Below are 16,893 nucleotides of genomic sequence, written 5' to 3' on the forward strand. Positions count from 1 at the left end.
TGGACTCTCCACCACTAGAAACTTTGAAGTGCAAGTTAGAAAAACATTTGGCTGGGGTGGCTGAGCCAGACATGATTCAACCTTGAGAAGGGGTTAGACTACATGATAATTAAGAAACATTAGTTAAGCATTCCCTATCAGTCCTATTTTTTAGTGATTCTATTAATTGCTAATATTTTTACCCAGCTTATTTACAAAACGAATCTATGGAACACTTTCCTATTTCAAGGTAACTCAATGCTTCATTTCCTCTATAGCATTATATATAAAACCTTCAGAGAAAGACAAAGACTTTATTTTCTTAATGACAGTATGTTGCATCTGCAATAGGAATGCTCTGGCCAAAATTCCCATAGCAGTAAAGTGCAAGTGAAGATTTAACTTCAATGAAGTCAATTCTTCTTATTTTTTATATACAACATGTCTTATATTCACCATGTAGCTGTACCCAGTTAGTCTTTTATATTTCTATATTTTTCATAACAGGATGGTGATATTCACGTGTGTAGAACCAGGGGATCTATGTCTTTTGCATTTTGTTCATGACATCAAGACATATCAAACACACTGGAGAGGAGAATGAGACGACCAGGATTTTAGGAACAAGTTAAGTAAGAGCTAGAAATGAGACAAGACCTTTTTTTTCCTCCTTTCAACTAAGTGGCATTCATTAGTAGGATGCTGCAGCAGCAAACCCTCCCACTATAATTTTCCCATGAGCCATGATTACAGGATGGCTGGACATTTTTTTTTAAGCCATGGATCAAAAGAGTTGGAGGACTACTTATCTGAAAACATGAAAAAGGAGTTTACAGTTTTAAGATGGAGAAGTGTGGGGATACCAGATGCTTGCACACCACCTGATAAGTAATTGATAAGCCACACTTAAATTATTGGAATTCAATTCTTTGTTCCACCATAGATTTTGATGCAAGCTTGGATAAGTCACTTAGTTTATCTCTGTGCTAACGAATCATCTGTAAAATGAAGATAACAGAACTTCTCTCCTCCTCAAAAATCAAAGGTCTGTTATGAAAACAACAGAGATTACAAAGTACTCACGATGCAAATGTTAGGCGCTGATCTAAAGCAAAATAAGAGAAATATCTAAATTGAGATTGAAGATCTAAGGAAAGTTATTTGGCACAACTCCTACAAAAATATTTGATTTTTATTTACCAAATGAAAAGGCTTTACATGACTTACTGCCCCTCAACTGTGAAGCATTTTTTGGGATAACAAATCTGAAGTTGTTAGAACAGGAGTCTGAGTCAAAAAATCTGGGTTCTCTTCCCAATATTTGTTAGTACCATACTAATCTTTCTGTTCATCTATTATTTACATGATGATCTGGAATGATGTACTTTTCTTAATTCTTTTTTAAAATTATTGAAGTAGTTACATAAAATGTTGAAGTAAAATCTGAGGGAAATATAAAACCAGTACCAGAAATGTATCATCTGCTAATAATCAGTTCCCTGATATTTAAATGGAAAGCATGCTTCCTTCTCAACCTCCTTAGTAGGGTGACGATATGCAATATTGCCATTAGATAGAAGGCTACTGTTAGTGACTACAAAGCTATCATTGTTTTCTGGGTCTTTGGAGACTTTTGTTTAAATACAGTATCCGAGCTAAACAGAAGAAACAAACACTCATTAAATCAAAACAGAAAATATCCTAATTATACTAATACAGTTTGAATACAACTAACTACTTTGAAAAAGCAATATAATCTGAAGGTGCAAGCAAAGAAAGTTTAAACTTACTAATACAATGTAATATTCTTTAAAAGCACATTTCTATAAAAATGATGATTAACAACATCTGCCTTTCTGATTTCAGAGGTGGCAAGAGGTTGTTTTTCTTATGATTATTTTTACTATTTTCTCTTCTATTTTAAGAAACATTTGAAAAAAAGCTTGAGAACCAGCTTAACTCTCCTTTAATAGTCACCTTAATATTAAGCAACCTTATACTAAGGATTGTTATTTTACTTGAACGTTATTTAATCAGCACCCAAGTTTTTAACAATATAGTCATAAAAAGATTCTTGCTTAAGCAAGTAGCCTGTCAGCAGGGGGAATTGTATTTAGTCATGTTTACATTTAATTTCTCCTGCTGTCCTTGAAGAGCTTGAGAGCGATTTTGTTTATGCTCGTTTCTGACCACTGACTAGGTTTAAATTTTGTCTGTTACCATCTGGACAGGCCCCACAGCCCTATCTTGAGTAGCATAAGTGGAATTTTTTAGTATTATATAAATTTATATTATGGCAGTATCTAGAAACCCCAGTCAAGAAGCAATCTAAAGGTGGCAAGTAACAGTCAGGACATAAAGGCAGTATACCTTATACCTGTATGTACAGCATCTAGAGAATAAATACATGCCCATGTTTTCTGATCTACCACATACAACATTTACACAGGTGTAAAAGAAAAGAGTGGACTTGCAATAAAGGGCCCGACATAAGTGCAAGTTACTGAATTCTGTTTCAGAATTACTTCAGGAAAAAAAAAAAACCCAGAGAACATTAGCCTGTGTAATTTATACCAGCGTAGGCATCATTTGCCTACAGCTTAACTTGAGGTAGCTGTTTGCTCTCCTGGTCACCCACTGGCAAGGCACAATACCTCAGACAGTTGCTCATCTGTCTACCCCTGGTATGGCTTTACGAGCACTCGTGGTGCTCTGGTGTGGTGCCAGAGGACTGGAAAAGGGCCAATGTGGTTCCCATTTTCAAAAAAGGGAGGAAGGAAGACCCAGCAAACTATAGGCCAGTTAGTCTTACCTCGATCCTGGGTAAGCTTTTTGAGAGAATTATCCTGGCACATGTCCAGGAGGGGCCAGCAGGGGAGATTATGCTTAGGGGCAACCAACACGGGTTCATTAGAGGCAGGTCCTGTCAGACCAAGCTGGTGGCCTTCTATGACCAGGTCACAAAATCCTTAGATGCAGGTGTAGCAGTGGATGTAGTATTTCTGGACTTTAGGAAGGCCTTCGACACTGTCTCTCACCCCATTCTCATTAAAAAGCTAGGGGACTGTGGCGTCGACACCTACACAGTCAAATGGGTCACTAACTGGCTGGAGGGCCGCACCCAGAGAGTGGTGGTGGATGGGTCATTTTCAACCTGGAGGGATGTGGGCAGTGGGGTCCCCCAGGGCTCGGTCCTCGGACCCAAACTATTCAACATCTTCATCAGCGACTTGGATGAGGGGGTGAAAAGCACCCTGTTCAAATTTGCTGACGACACTAAGATGTGGGGGAAAGCGGGCATGCTAGAAGGGAGGAATAGGCTGCAATCAGACCTTGACAGGTTACAGGGGTGGGCGGATGAGACCAGGTTGGGTTTCAACATTGACAAGTGCAAGGTACTGCACCTGGGGGGGAAGAACCAGCAGCATACCTACAGGCTGGAGAACTCCCTTCTCGTCAGTGCAGAGGCAGAAAAGGATCTTGGGGTCATTATTGATGCCAAAATGAACATGGGCCAATAATGTGGGGACGCGGTCACGAAGGCCAACCGTACCTGGTCATGCATCCACAGATACACCTCAAGCAGGTCCAAGGAGGTGATCCTCCTCTATGCGACACTGGTCAGGCTGCAGTTGGAGTACTGTGTCTGGTTCTGGGCGCCGCACTTCAGGAGGGATGTGGACAACATGGAGAGGGTCCAGAGGAGGACCATTCACATGATCAGGGGGCAGCAGGGCAGGCCCTACGAGAAGAGGCTAAGGGACCTGAACCTGTTCAGTCTCCACAAGAGGAGGCTGAGGGGGATCTAGTGGCTGTTTACAAACTAGTCAGGGGGGACCAGCAGGCATTGGGGGAGTCCTGGTTCCCCTGAGCACTCCCAGGAGTGACAAGGAATAACGGTCACAAGCTGGCAGAGGGTAGATTTAGGCTAGATATCAGGAGGTGCTACTTCATGGTCAGGGCAGCTAGGATCTGGAACCAACTTCCAAGAGAAGTAGTGCTGGCTCCTACCCTGGGGCTCTTTAAGAGGAGGCTAGATGAACACCTTGCTAGGGTCGTTTGACCCCAGCACCCTTTCCTGCCCATGGCAGGGGGTCGGACTTGATGATCTGCTCAGGTCTCTTCTGACCGTACCAACTATGAAACTATGGATTATGGTGTAATTTATATTGACAAAAAAGGCCTCTAACACATTCTTTTTGGAGTGCTACCAAAAATAGACTGCTAGAGGAGGTGCACATGTGCATAGCCCCCTGGCTACAGTATGACAAATTAACTGAAAAAGTATCCTCTCCAGCCAGGGGGTGATAAAGACACTGCTCTTTAGCTCCACTGATCCCCCAGGAGAACCTCTCAGTGGGTGGGATGTGGTCTCCCTATCAGCTGTTGCCACTGTGGTAACAGCTGACGGGCCTGCCCACAAGCCACCTAGAGTGGCAAGTGGTGATTGGGTGGTCTCCCGTACCCATTTAACCCTCGCCACTGCTGCAGACCAGTAAGCCATTATCACCATAGCAATGGCTGGCAGGTCAGCCTGCAAGCTATGCATGGTGGTAAAATTTGACTGAGTGGTGGCTTTGTCAATGCTGCTTGCCAAAACCCTGACTTTTCCCAGGGCTTTGGCAGTGGTGGCAGTTGTTCTCAGGGCACTGCTACTGGTGTGAGAACACTGGTGGGACCCTGTGCTCTGGTGCAGCAACAGTGGTAGGGTCCTCCCACGGTAAACTGACAGCTCATTGGCTGGGCAGACTATGAAGGAGTCAGTCACTCTTCCTCCTTCCTTCCCTCCCTCCTTGCTTGGAGGGGCAGAAGAAGAGCAAAGCAGTGAGATACTGGGGGTCAGAGAGACCTGCACACATATTAAAGGTGTTCTGAAAAGTTTTGTGCAACAAAATAGTTGTTATTTATCAGCAACTTTTTAATAGCAGATACAACTTCTTTAGCTGAACAAACATCATGAACATGTGGATGTTCACTTTCTGTTGCATTAAAACAGCTTATGTAGTGTGAAAAATGTACCACATATCAAAGTTTATGTAAATGTATATCCAGGTCCTCAACTTTTTTAGTTTTGAAATTAAATATCAACTTTCACCAAAATCCCTGATCTTCACCATTACACGTTGGCTGATTTCTTATATGTTATCTTTTCAAAGTGATGGACAAAGATGATCTTAGTAGAAGCTCTATATGAAGTGGAGAGCAACACATATGGTAGGGAAGATGAGGTTGTGCTAATCAATATGGTAGTTCCTTGCATTCACATGTTATCATTAACTAAAGAATTCCCGGGACTGCCACTTCAGTCCTTTACCACAACTACAAGAACAATAACTGAAACACCAAAAACACCCTATAACCTGCCACAGCTAAAAGCTGAGGAGATAAGGGCACTGTCAACGTCTTGCCATTGCAACAACAGGGAAGCAGTTAGTTGATACGAGACAAAGGGCCTGGACAGGAATTTTAAAGGATTACATAAAAAATACTCAAACTACTTTTGTTACAATAAGCTCATGGACAGTTTTATAAAGTGACTGACTGGATTTATTTTACTGAAAGGATACATCAGAGAAGGAAAGTCCACAGGAAAAAGGTAAATACAAGAGAGGCTGAGCAAAAGGAGGAACACCTGAGTGAACCTATAAGTAAGATGAATGGACATTTATACAAACACCACAAAAATTGTAAAAAGTTTAAAATCCAGAGGAGATATTTTGGCCTTGCCAAAAAATCTTAAATTGTTCAGTACTGGACACAGGAGTAAAAAGCGAGATAAAAAAAATCCTAAAAACTTGCATTTTTTAAAGCCAGTGGACACACCCCCATGCGTGTTTATGTGCATTTTCCTGGGGACAGCTAGCAGTGGCACCTATTTGGGGAATATGCCCCTGCATGCATGCTCTGGTATGCAGCAAATTGCCTTGAGTGGGGTAGGGAAGACTGAGGCCAGCACCTGGGTTCCTGGGGGTCTCCTAGGGCTGCAGCAGCAGCAATCCCAACATGTAGAACCTGGCCAGCAGCTGGAGCGTGGCTCTGGCTGCTGTCACGTGTGCCACATCGTTCTTTTTCTCTAGGATATTTTTAGCTATAGGGATTTCCTAGCAAACCAATTCACGTGTGCTGTGTGTTTTGCAGTGCCTCAACAGCTTTTGAGGCACTGCAAAGCACATGTTCCTGCTTATGGGGAGCCAATGAGTCTCCAAAAGAAAAAAGGCCAAGTTACTTATGTCATAAAATATTATTAAGGGAAACTGCATATCTACAATGTATCATCTCACTACAAACTAAACTCATTACTCTTGTCACACTTCAAGACTGGTCGTTTTATTTTATACACATGGAAAATGAGCAGTGTTTTAAATGTGAATGAACAAAAGTACTGTTTGACTTTCCACACTTTTGGCAGGCTTATTGTCAGTAACAAAATATGTTATAATCTAAAAAGAAAAGGAAATATGTTTACATATTTTCTGTGTAAATAAGATTTTAGTTTTCATTAAAAAAATTCTAAGTGATCTCTTCAGGATACTGAACTTGGTTTTCAGAAGAGACTGGTAGATCCTAGATACTGTTCACTTATTTGGGAGCTTATCTCAATTAATCATTGCTCTTAGATGGATGACTATGAATAGTACCCAAAACTAGAATGTTTCTCAATATTTAAAATGCAAAAAAATATACAAATGCATGTATTTTGTATATCTATTGACTCTTACAGTGGCTAGCTATATTTATTGTTTGCTTTATCATTAGTACAGTTTATTTTATTAAAATATCCAAAAACCTATGGCTATACACTTCTGAAATGTTCAATCAGAAGAGTCTAAAAATACTGTTTATTGTTTTTTTCCTGTTAAACTTACTTGCTGCTTCAATACCAAGTTCTTTACTCCTTCCATTACAAACTGTGATCCAGTATTCATAACACGTGAAAACAGACTGTAAAACAAAATAATATAACACAATGAACAAATTTCTCTGTCAACAAAGAGGAAAGAATGCTCACTGCACCGACTTCCTTCTTCTTTTTTGTTTTTAATCAACTTGAGGACTTTGAGAGCCTTTGCTTTGGAGTTGTCACTTATACCTAGGTTTTTTTAAAGACTGATATCCATTATAAACAAGGTGATCTGCTGTGGTGAAATTGTGCCTCAAACAATAGATAACTTAAGGTTTTACAAGCTTCAGTGAAATGTATACATCTATTCTACAATTATTTGAAGTCCAGAAGCTCTTTCTTGAGAAAGAAAATTAATTTAAGAAAGCTGTTCTGTTTATTCTTTCAGGTTCAAGTTCATAATGCAAGCTGATTACTTACATACACATAAAATAGAACAATTTGTTTTAGAATGATGGTGAAGGCACCTATGAGTTTAACACTAATATTTTGCTGCCAGTGAACACATTAAACTTAGCTGGTCATTCAAATAAAATTATGACAGCCTAAAGGGTAAGCTGCTCTTCTACAAGGCAATACAGACACTTATGCTAGGGATAGACATTCAAAAAGCCTGAACTTGAATTGATTCAATCTTTGCAGGTGAGTCTAATCTGGCTAGGCTGAACCAGTTTGCAACCGGACAGACATCCCCTCTGGACTGAGGAAATTCAGTCATATGCCTGCAGTGGCTCAGGCTAAAAGCTGGGGGGCACTAAGCAGCCCTTCCCTTCCACAATACTGAGCTGAGGGGGTGTGGCCAGGCCCCGGCAGGAAGCTCTGATTAGGGAGGGGTTCTCCCCCACCTGCCCGACAGCGGAGCATTTATCAGTTCCCTTATCACTATCAGCATTTAGCACCCCATCAGAAAACAAAGCCTTTTTCATTAGTTCAAGCTCTTCTTAAACAACTTTTTGCAAGGAAGGGAACATTCCAAGGAGGAACATTACCAGCTACCTGTTGATTAGCTCCAAAAAGTCCTAAACAGACACTGTTCTGTCTGCCTTACAGACATGTCTCAGCATTGGCTAGTGCACCACATGCTGGCTATGGTCCATGCTGTGGGAGAGAGGAGAGAGGGAGGGAGGGATAGCAGTGAGCAGTGAGGGGCGGGAGAGGGAGGGGGGGTTGGGGCAGGGGAAGCCGGGCAGACACTGCTGTGCCTTGAAGCCTCTGCTGAAGCGCCAGCGAGGAAGCAATGGGGAGGGGACAGCCCAGCTCTCTGAAGCAGAGAGCTCAGTCCAGAGAGTATGAAGGGATGCTGGGGGGACTCTGATTTAACTTAAACCAGGACGGGGTCTGGGACAGACACTGCATAAACTGGTTTGACCCAAATCAGTTAAGATGATACATTCAACCTGGTTTATCTCAAACCGGTTTCAGCTGTTTTCAAATTGGTTTATGTGCACTAAATGTCTGTTCTGTTACAGGTTTAAACCAGTTTCTGATCACTTAAACCGGTTTGTGTATAATGTCTGTCCCTAGCCTTAGGTTGCTTGCAGACATGAACTTCCCCCTCCCCCAAGACCATGTTTCACTTTAAATTCAGTGCCCTCCAATGCTGAGCTCAGTGTGTGCTTAGAAGAGGCAGTGTGCTACTTCAACCTGGCTCTGTAGTATCTATATAGATCACGTGCTTCAGTGGGGTTTTTTTGGTGCTTTTCTCTCATAGTTGATTGAATCAGCTTTAGAAAAAAGTGCCAAAAAACCCCTGCTGAAGCACCCAATCTATACAGTTGCTGCAGAGCTGGGCCAAACTAACACTATGCTTCTTCCAGTAAAGCGCTTTTTTTCCCCATGTCTGCAAGCAGCCAAAGTTACAGCCACAGCTCTCTGTCTTCTTACTATGCAGCTTCTGCAATGATAATTAAGTGCAAAACAGTGAACAGCTATATTTAAAAGTAACATTTTGCTATAATTTTATCCTGGTGGTTATAGCACTGTATTGGGAAACAGGGGTGCGTGTCTTCTCAGGCTGAGGTAGGCCTAGATAGGAGTGGAACCATAATGCTGAAAAGGGGGAGGTGGTAACAGCAGAAAGATCACTGAGTTCAAGTCTGGTGGTTGAAACTGGAGCACTCAGTGATGAAAGCATGTGTGGCGACACAAATGCTCATCTCATTCCCCCATAGGTCCATCCCTGGGCCCTCCCTGAGTTTATACCCTAAAATGCAGGCTATTCTGTAAAAGGTGGGCAGTACTGCCCCTGGCTGTATTTGAGACTGAAGGCTGTGATGGGGGGTTGCTGGTATAAGAGAGATACTTCTCCACTAGGAGCTCTGGATCTTATGACAATAGGGCAGTTCCTGGGCAGGAATTCAGACCCATCCTGGACTTTATATTTCCTAATGGTGCATAAATCATTCATTGGCTATACTGGGGTTTCAAATACCTCACCCTGTTTACCTGGATTGGCCATAGAGACAAAATGCCTAATTTTTACGTGCCGCAATGCCTATACAGAGGTAGCTATGAGACTGACTTGGAGCTAGCCCAAAATTCTTAATGACAGTGATGCATTTCACTCTGTGTCTGGCACAGCACCAATCACACTTAGGGGTTTTCAAGTAAACTTATAAATAATGAAATACTACAACTTTTGGTAAATTAATTAAAAAAAACTTGCCCCAGTGGTTTAGCTGTAGTGTTTCCATAGCTTGTTGGAGCTGAAGCCATCTTGGTATAAGCCCTGTAGAAGAAGTTAAAACCAAATGCTTTATTTGTTTATACTATTACATTACTACATCTTAGCTCCCCATGAATATGCTATTGTGGAATGTTACCTTCTGGTTATTTTAAGAATGGAAATAAATCTGCCTCCAAGAGTCCATCATCAGGTAACTGAGCAAACTACAAACATCTTTCTCTATAAACCTGAACTAAAACCTACTTCATCCCTTCCAAAATAGCCCAACATTTGCCAATCTTAAATTTAGAATTAAGGTGAACTATAGTTAGGAAACTGAAAGGTATTAGGACTATTGCATCTAAAAATTAAGGATGAGAATGAACCAAATAGTTTTCTGCTTTTATGACATTTAAAAAAAATTTCATAGTGCAGGAAGTGTGGCTAATGGGACTCAAACAAGGATCAGAAACAAGGACTTCTCAGCTTAAACTAGAGCCTGCTTCTGAAGCAGTGAGTTGCTTTGGTTTTTCTCTTTGTCTGGGGGAAAAAAAATTAAGTACATAGTTAACAGTGAAGTGTCACCAAATTCTGACACGTTAGAGCTTGGCTTAAAAATATTCAGATGTAATTGGGAAATCAGTGACAGCAAGATGTATTGTCATAAACTATGCGTCAAGGTTCACAATTTGAAACACTGGAAATTATGCATATTTTCCTGATACTCTGGTTACAGTCTATAAATCTTTCTATTCCATGCCAATTATGCATTACTTTGAGAGAAGTATTAACTTACTTCCATTGTTTTATGTAGTTCAAGGGAGCCAGATTACACCCTGCATCTGTCAGTGCCTTTTTGTACTGCTCCAAATCAATCTGAAATCACAAAAAAGAGTTACAGTGGGTTTCAACTCTTATAAATAAACCAGTCTAAAGACACTTGGTGTGTAGTTGTTTTCTTCTTCTATGCATGTCAACTAAGAAATATAAACGTAAGCTAAATTAGTACAGAAAAGACAATTAAGAATTTAAATTGATTTCAGGAGTTGCAGAAATCATGAAAGAGAAGAACTTTTATTTTTGGGCTCCAATATGACATTTAGCTTGGCTTTTTAATAAAGTCTGTATAGAAGGTATAGCCATTTACTAGGGAATTCTATATAATTGCAAGATTTTAAAAAAGTGTTATCAATGGACTTATTTTTTATTTTTAGTTGCTATGATTCATCGCGTACTAATCAGCTAACTAGGCTTGGCATCATTTGTACTGCAGCATTAAAATGTATTTAGCTTTTGTTTTTTCCTACTGCATTCTCTCTTGTACATAAGACATGATTCTGTTTAGGGAGACAGCCTAACTTTTTCTTTTCCTTTCTTATTTTTGATGCAGATTTAGTTCTAGTGAAACTCTAGATAAAACAGCCTTGGAGATAAGTGTCCTCTATTTAGTCAACAACAGGACAATGCTAGCAGTGGTAGCACATATCTTCTGACATCAGATCTAGATGCATTGATTCTAAGGTAGCCACTTTGGATTCTCTGCTGATTTACTGTAACCAGGAACTCAGATTAAGGATTTTGTTTTGTACATGTTCAACCCTACTGGATGCATGTTCAGTCTGAATGAAATGCTGCTTTTCAACATAAAGGACATATTGCCAGCATGTGGTTACACAACAGTTAAAATGTCTTTGCTTCAGAGGCACGAGTTTGAGCTGTAAGAGTAAGTGGAATAAGCAGTACATGGGTACCTGGTTTGGAGGAATGGGGGAAGGAAGTAAGCCAGGGAAGGGTAAAAAATTGTCACTTATATCAGCCCCTTACGTGTCACTGACTGTAGAAACTGGTGTGCCTTAACTAACTAGAACTGATGGCTTCGGTCAGTGGTGTCAAACTTACGCCAGCCACTGAGCCAGATCCTAAAATAAAATTTCCAAAGGTCAAACTTCCTGAAACCCCAAGAAATCCAAATACACTTGATTTCATTCCAACCATGAAACCACACATTTGTCTCTCCCTTCAAATCAGATCTCTCTGGTACAAATGATCTGTTTTCTTCCTCCAGTGTAATGTCTCATGTCTTACTGGAGGCCCTGAAAGATGGCATGAGAAATTATCACAAACTATGTATGGACTAGAGGTATAATTTAAAACAGTGGTGCTCAACCTTTTTGCCCTGTGGGCCAGATGGGTGGTTTAACCATGGGCCAGATCCGGCTGTCAGGCCTGATATGTATGATAGCAAATTTGGTAGCAAATGAAGTAAAACAGATTGGGGGCGGGGGCAGGGGAGAGACACCTAAATTCTTAGGTTATTATAAATCTGAAAAAGAAAAGACATCTTCACACAATTACTCATGATCAGGTGGGTATGCAGATTTGGTATTATTAGATCTGTTATGGTTAGTTGTTCCCCTAAAACCAAAACTATCACATACTCAAAGATATACTTATTTTTCTTTTATGCAGAACAAAGTGATACTTAAAAGCAGCAACAAATCCATGATGTTATCAGAGATTAGTTTAAGGTTATCATGGGTCAGTCATATAGTTTAATTATGTTCCTAAAGACACTGCATATAATGATTTGGAGAAGTTGTCTTGCTAATTATATTTGATACCTACGGCATCTGGCTCTCACTATTCTGATAAGGCTGTTCTGCATTTTCTTGACAGTCTTATTACCTCCATCTTGGATTGACTTGCACAGGCCTAACAGTGAAAGGTCACTAAGCCTTGATGATCTTGTATCTAAATACCAGTACTTTAACTCAATGAGTGGGCTACTTTCCCAATAATCAGACCCCTCCAGATGAGCTCATAACAAGGCAACCAACAACCTGATGGCAGTTTTGAGGCTGACCAAAAGGTAACCTGATAAACAGGACTGCACCAGAGACACATACGAGGATAAAAAAATTAGTTTGCTTGGCATAGCAATCACACTGACCAGAGCAAGAGCATCATACGTGGGAAAGTTTCTGTCGGCACAGTTAGGTTGGCGAGTACACTAGGGGGTGGCAGCATAACCCTGATAGTAAACTCTTTAGCACAAACCAGACCTAGGACAGGTTGCAGTGTCCTAATTTCAGAAGAGATAACTCAATGTGGGCTAGAGAACCCAGGGACAGTGCTTGGAAGCCCATCCAAACAAAGGGAAATTTAAATGCCACATGGGCCTACTATGAATTTTAACATTCTTCATGCTACTTATTTTACTCTAGATTTGATGATTTCAAAAATGTGTGTAAAGATTTGGTTACACTTTTTTCATATTAAGTCTCTGACTTCAATGCAAGGCAAAACATATGAACCTGTGCTTATGAATATACCCAATGTTACAAAATCAGGAAGCAAAGACACTCTGGCCACTGAAAGGAAGAATTCTAAGAGAGGTCTGCAATGCAGCATGAGAATAACACAAGACTGTTTCTTTAGTATCTTCAGTCCAACAGTAGTGGCTACAAACAGCCCATGAGCTTTCTTTTCTGCAATGACAGAAATATTTAACTATCAGATTCATGTAGCTGCAGACCAGTTAGCCTCTCTCTCCTCCTTCCCAAAATTTCTTAGTGGTGCTGAAGACAGTCCTTATGGATAGAGACCTACTGCAATCAGCAGAAGTGGGCTGCACGGCAGCTTGTTCAATCTTCCAGGTTCTCCCTCACCTCCCTCTCCCCCCATATTGCTGATTGGCTGAGGAGCCCCAGTGGCCCTGATGTTTGCTTCTGACAGGCCAGGAGACAAAAATGGTGCCATATTTAAAACTGTGGTTTTCGTCTCCCTGCTGATCAGGAGTGAGAGGCAGAGGCAGGCCCTCTCCGCCAATCAGCAGTGGGTGTGGGGAGAGGTTACCTGCAAGAATAAAGGAGCTGCTGCACAGTCCACTTCTGTTGTGATTTTGGTAGGTCCCTAGTGATGAACCAGCAAGGCTGTGGGTGCAGGTGAATGTCTACTGTATTGCAATATATGTGTACATGATATATCCCTGAGAAGGAACTCTGCACCCACTCTGGCTGCAGCCCTTTGCACTGTCCTGCTGGTAATGCAGACCAGAGGCAGGATACCCCTAGCAGCTTCTCTCCCCCTCCCCCCTGCTGTGCAGCAGCCACCACATTATTAACCTTTTTACAGCCAAAATGAGGCTTGTACAGTCCTGATCTATACAGTAACAGCTATGAGAGCATTAATGTAGCAGAGGGTGGGAGCCTGCAGCCCTTGGGTGAGTCCATGCTGCTATAGGTAAGACTCGGCCCATCTCTCCCACCTCCCGTTCTCTTTTGCTAAGTGCAAAGCCCTTCCCACGCCCTCACCCATTCCCCCTTTCCTGTCCACGACACAGAAACAACTAGCTACACCTCTGGAATACTGGGTTACTCCTTGGTTTGGTATTAGGAGTGCTTTGTTTGAAGTGGTGTCAGCTTTGCCAAGTTTCCCCTTCCTTTTATTACACCTGTATCTGTGACAAAAATGAGCACAGGAAAATGTCCTAAACATATCATATTTTGGTCAAATTCTTGTATTGGGCCATTGATTCTCAGCTGGGGCCTCTGAAATTCAGAAAAGTTATGGATAGGTGCCTTGACCCAGAAAAGGTTGAGAACCATTGTACTAAAGCTTTTTGCACCTTATAACCGTTTGTTACTTTTCTTCTCTGAATATATTATGCCTCTAATTGAAGCACTAAAATTGACAGGACATAGTCAGTTTAAAGCTGTTTCAGAAGCTTTGAAACTGTGGGCTCCTAATCAGTTTAATCAATTATGAAGTTAAATGAGGCACATTTTACAAATTAGAAAGCATAGCCAAAGAGTTCCATTGAACTTCAGCAATATGCAGATAACTACAATTTGTTACAGTGCAATCAATGGAAAAAACACAGGGGCTTGTATTGTGCTATTTACTTAAACAATGATGTACTTATTATACAAGTGGAGTACACTATATGTGTCATTTGCATATTTGTTGAGTGAAGGAACTACTTTAAATCATACTGATATCCTCCTGCAGTCCTAAGAAACTTAACGTATCTATTATGAAAGCTAATTTTAGTTTACTAATATTTTGAAGAAGTCTTTGCTGTTATTATTGCAGATATTATCATCTTTTTTATTAAATCAAGTGCCAAATAGGACAGCAGAGATTCCATTACTGAGGCAAAAAACATCTCAAATAGCAGGAGCTTATTGTTAGGAACAAGAAGCGATCTCTTCATCCTTACTTCAAATTACTTACTGAAAACACTAGAGAGATGAAGATTACCAAACACAAAAAGTAACCATATAAGTGAAAAGTGAAAATAACCACAGGGTAATGCAGAAGTATTATTTTTACTGAATTAATTCTTGTAAAATCTTATTTTATAATAACTATTAACCAAAGAAAAAAACCCACCATTCTGTCAAGTTCATCTCAACAACTTATTTTGTTCAGATCTTTATTCTACTTTTCTGTGTGTGAATTTATCAGCTCTCTCTCACTATCTTAGTCTTTAGAGCCAACCAATATATTTTAATGGATTCTAACACTTGGATTTTTTCCCTCATGTATATTCTATTCCCATATGAAAACAAAGCCAGATTTAGACATATATATGAGATACTGTAACAGCAAAACATGAAGACAAACTTGCTAAAAATGTATACTGCCATTGAGAGGAGACAAAGTTCTCTCAAGTACATATTTACAGTGAAAAGTAAAACTCAAAATTCCAAAGCAAGATAATAGAAAACATCACAAAACTTTTCACTTGAAAAAATCCTCTTGCCACTGACGTATTTTCTAAAAGGGTGGCTTGTTTACTGAGATCTACAGAAACCCACATTTCCAAAATTATTTTAAACTATTTTGATTTAAATTAGGTGAGATACTCTTCTTCATCCTCTCCTTTACACCACATAGAGAGGCAGAACTTCATGGAGAACGTACAAGTCCTGTATCTGGTCACAGGAAAGATTTCCTGGGAGAGGTAGTGAAGACAAGTCTAGATAAGTCCAGGCCAGGGGTTGGCAACATTTTTGGGCAGAGTGCCAAAAATACCTGCAACCACTACTTAGATGTTGATATGCCAGGGGTGGATGGTAGGGGAACTGATCCTTGTTGTAGCAGCGTTCAGGCCCCTTCACTGCCATCCACCTGGAGGTGCTCTGAGGACCTCAGTATAGCTGTTTGCTGCTTCCTCGCTACCTACCACAGTCAGCCTGGGCAGGCCCCTGCCACAGATCCTGGGCTGCTCAAAGCAGGCAGCACCTCCTCAAAGATGCTGCACTGGGGTCTGTGGAGCACTAGCCTGGCTTGCTGCTGGCAGTGAGTGCATGTGCACCTCTGGGTGGATGGCAGGGGAACCGAGTGACCTGATCCTTGTTGTGGCAGCCTCTTCCCCACCGTCCGCCCTGAGGTGCACCTGCCAACCAAAATTCCTTTGAGTGTCACGCTCTTGCATGTGTACTGGGGGTTGCTGACCCCTGGTCCAGGCCCTTCTCTTCATTATACCTACAAAGGTTTCTGGTATAGAAGGTAATGAAGTATACAGCACTGCACAGATTTCAGGTAGCACAGTAGCCTACAGAGCAATCCAGAAGGGCTGAAGTAATTCAAAGTGATTTCCAAGTCTGTCTATGTTATGTTGGGGTCCTCTCCAGCCCCAGATAGAGCTCAGGATTAGAGAGGCACAAAGATAGCTTAAAGTTACCATATGCCTATCCCTCCTTTCCTGGGCCATTACTTATGTGGTGAGCATCTTAGGCACAGCCAAAGACGGGGTGGGCAAAATGCGGCTCGTGGGCCACATCCAACCCACCAGGCCATTCTATCTGGCCAGTGTGGTCCCTAAAAATTGAGAAAATTAAGATTTATTTGCTCCTGCTTGCCTATCAAATATGACAGGGGCCAGGGGCAGTAGGACCCAGGGGAAGATGGCAGGAATCAGCAGCCAGGCCTGCCTGGCCCCATGCCATCCCCCCCCCCGCCCTCCTAGAAGCCTCTGCCTAGCAGAGTCTTCTGGCCTGAGACCCTTGGGCTGTTCCTGCCTCCCCGCACTGAAGGGAAATTCAAGTAAGAGTGGTGGGGGAGGGAATACAGGAGGGCTGTGGGGATCGCCCTGGTTTTTGGGGCTGGTCTGGGCTGGCTCCTGCTGAGTCCTGCGGTCTGTCCATGCAACTAGGAGCCATGTGGTGCAGGAACAGCTGGCAGGCAGGCCGGGAAGTGGTGAAAGCAACCACAAGCAGGGGAGGGGATGGGGGAGTGGCAATGAGCAGGTGTGCAGAGCGCAATGACAACTGGGCGGGAACACTGGGCCTACACTGGTGTCCCAGGGCCAGCACCGGTAGGGCCCAGAGTGGGGTGGCAG

General features: G+C 41.7%; 1 protein-coding gene across 3 annotated transcripts in view; it reads right to left on the minus strand.

Annotated features, from left to right (window-relative positions):
• SCFD1 (sec1 family domain containing 1) overlaps positions 1 to 16,893 on the minus strand; it is a 115,660-nt gene that overhangs the window by 23,404 nt on the left and 75,363 nt on the right. For all 3 annotated transcript variants that reach the window (XM_014519295.2, XM_006022264.3, XM_025202446.1), the window contains 3 exons: positions 10,342 to 10,421; positions 9,546 to 9,608; positions 6,846 to 6,921 (listed from right to left, as the gene is read on the minus strand). In XM_014519295.2, the coding sequence (XP_014374781.1) occupies positions 6,846 to 6,921; positions 9,546 to 9,608; positions 10,342 to 10,421 (219 nt within the window). The remainder of the gene's footprint in view (positions 1 to 6,845; positions 6,922 to 9,545; positions 9,609 to 10,341; positions 10,422 to 16,893) is intronic.

The sequence above is a fragment of the Alligator sinensis genome, unplaced genomic scaffold (genome assembly GCF_000455745.1).
Source record: "Alligator sinensis unplaced genomic scaffold, ASM45574v1 scaffold720_1, whole genome shotgun sequence".
Classification (NCBI taxonomy): domain Eukaryota; kingdom Metazoa; phylum Chordata; order Crocodylia; family Alligatoridae; genus Alligator; species Alligator sinensis.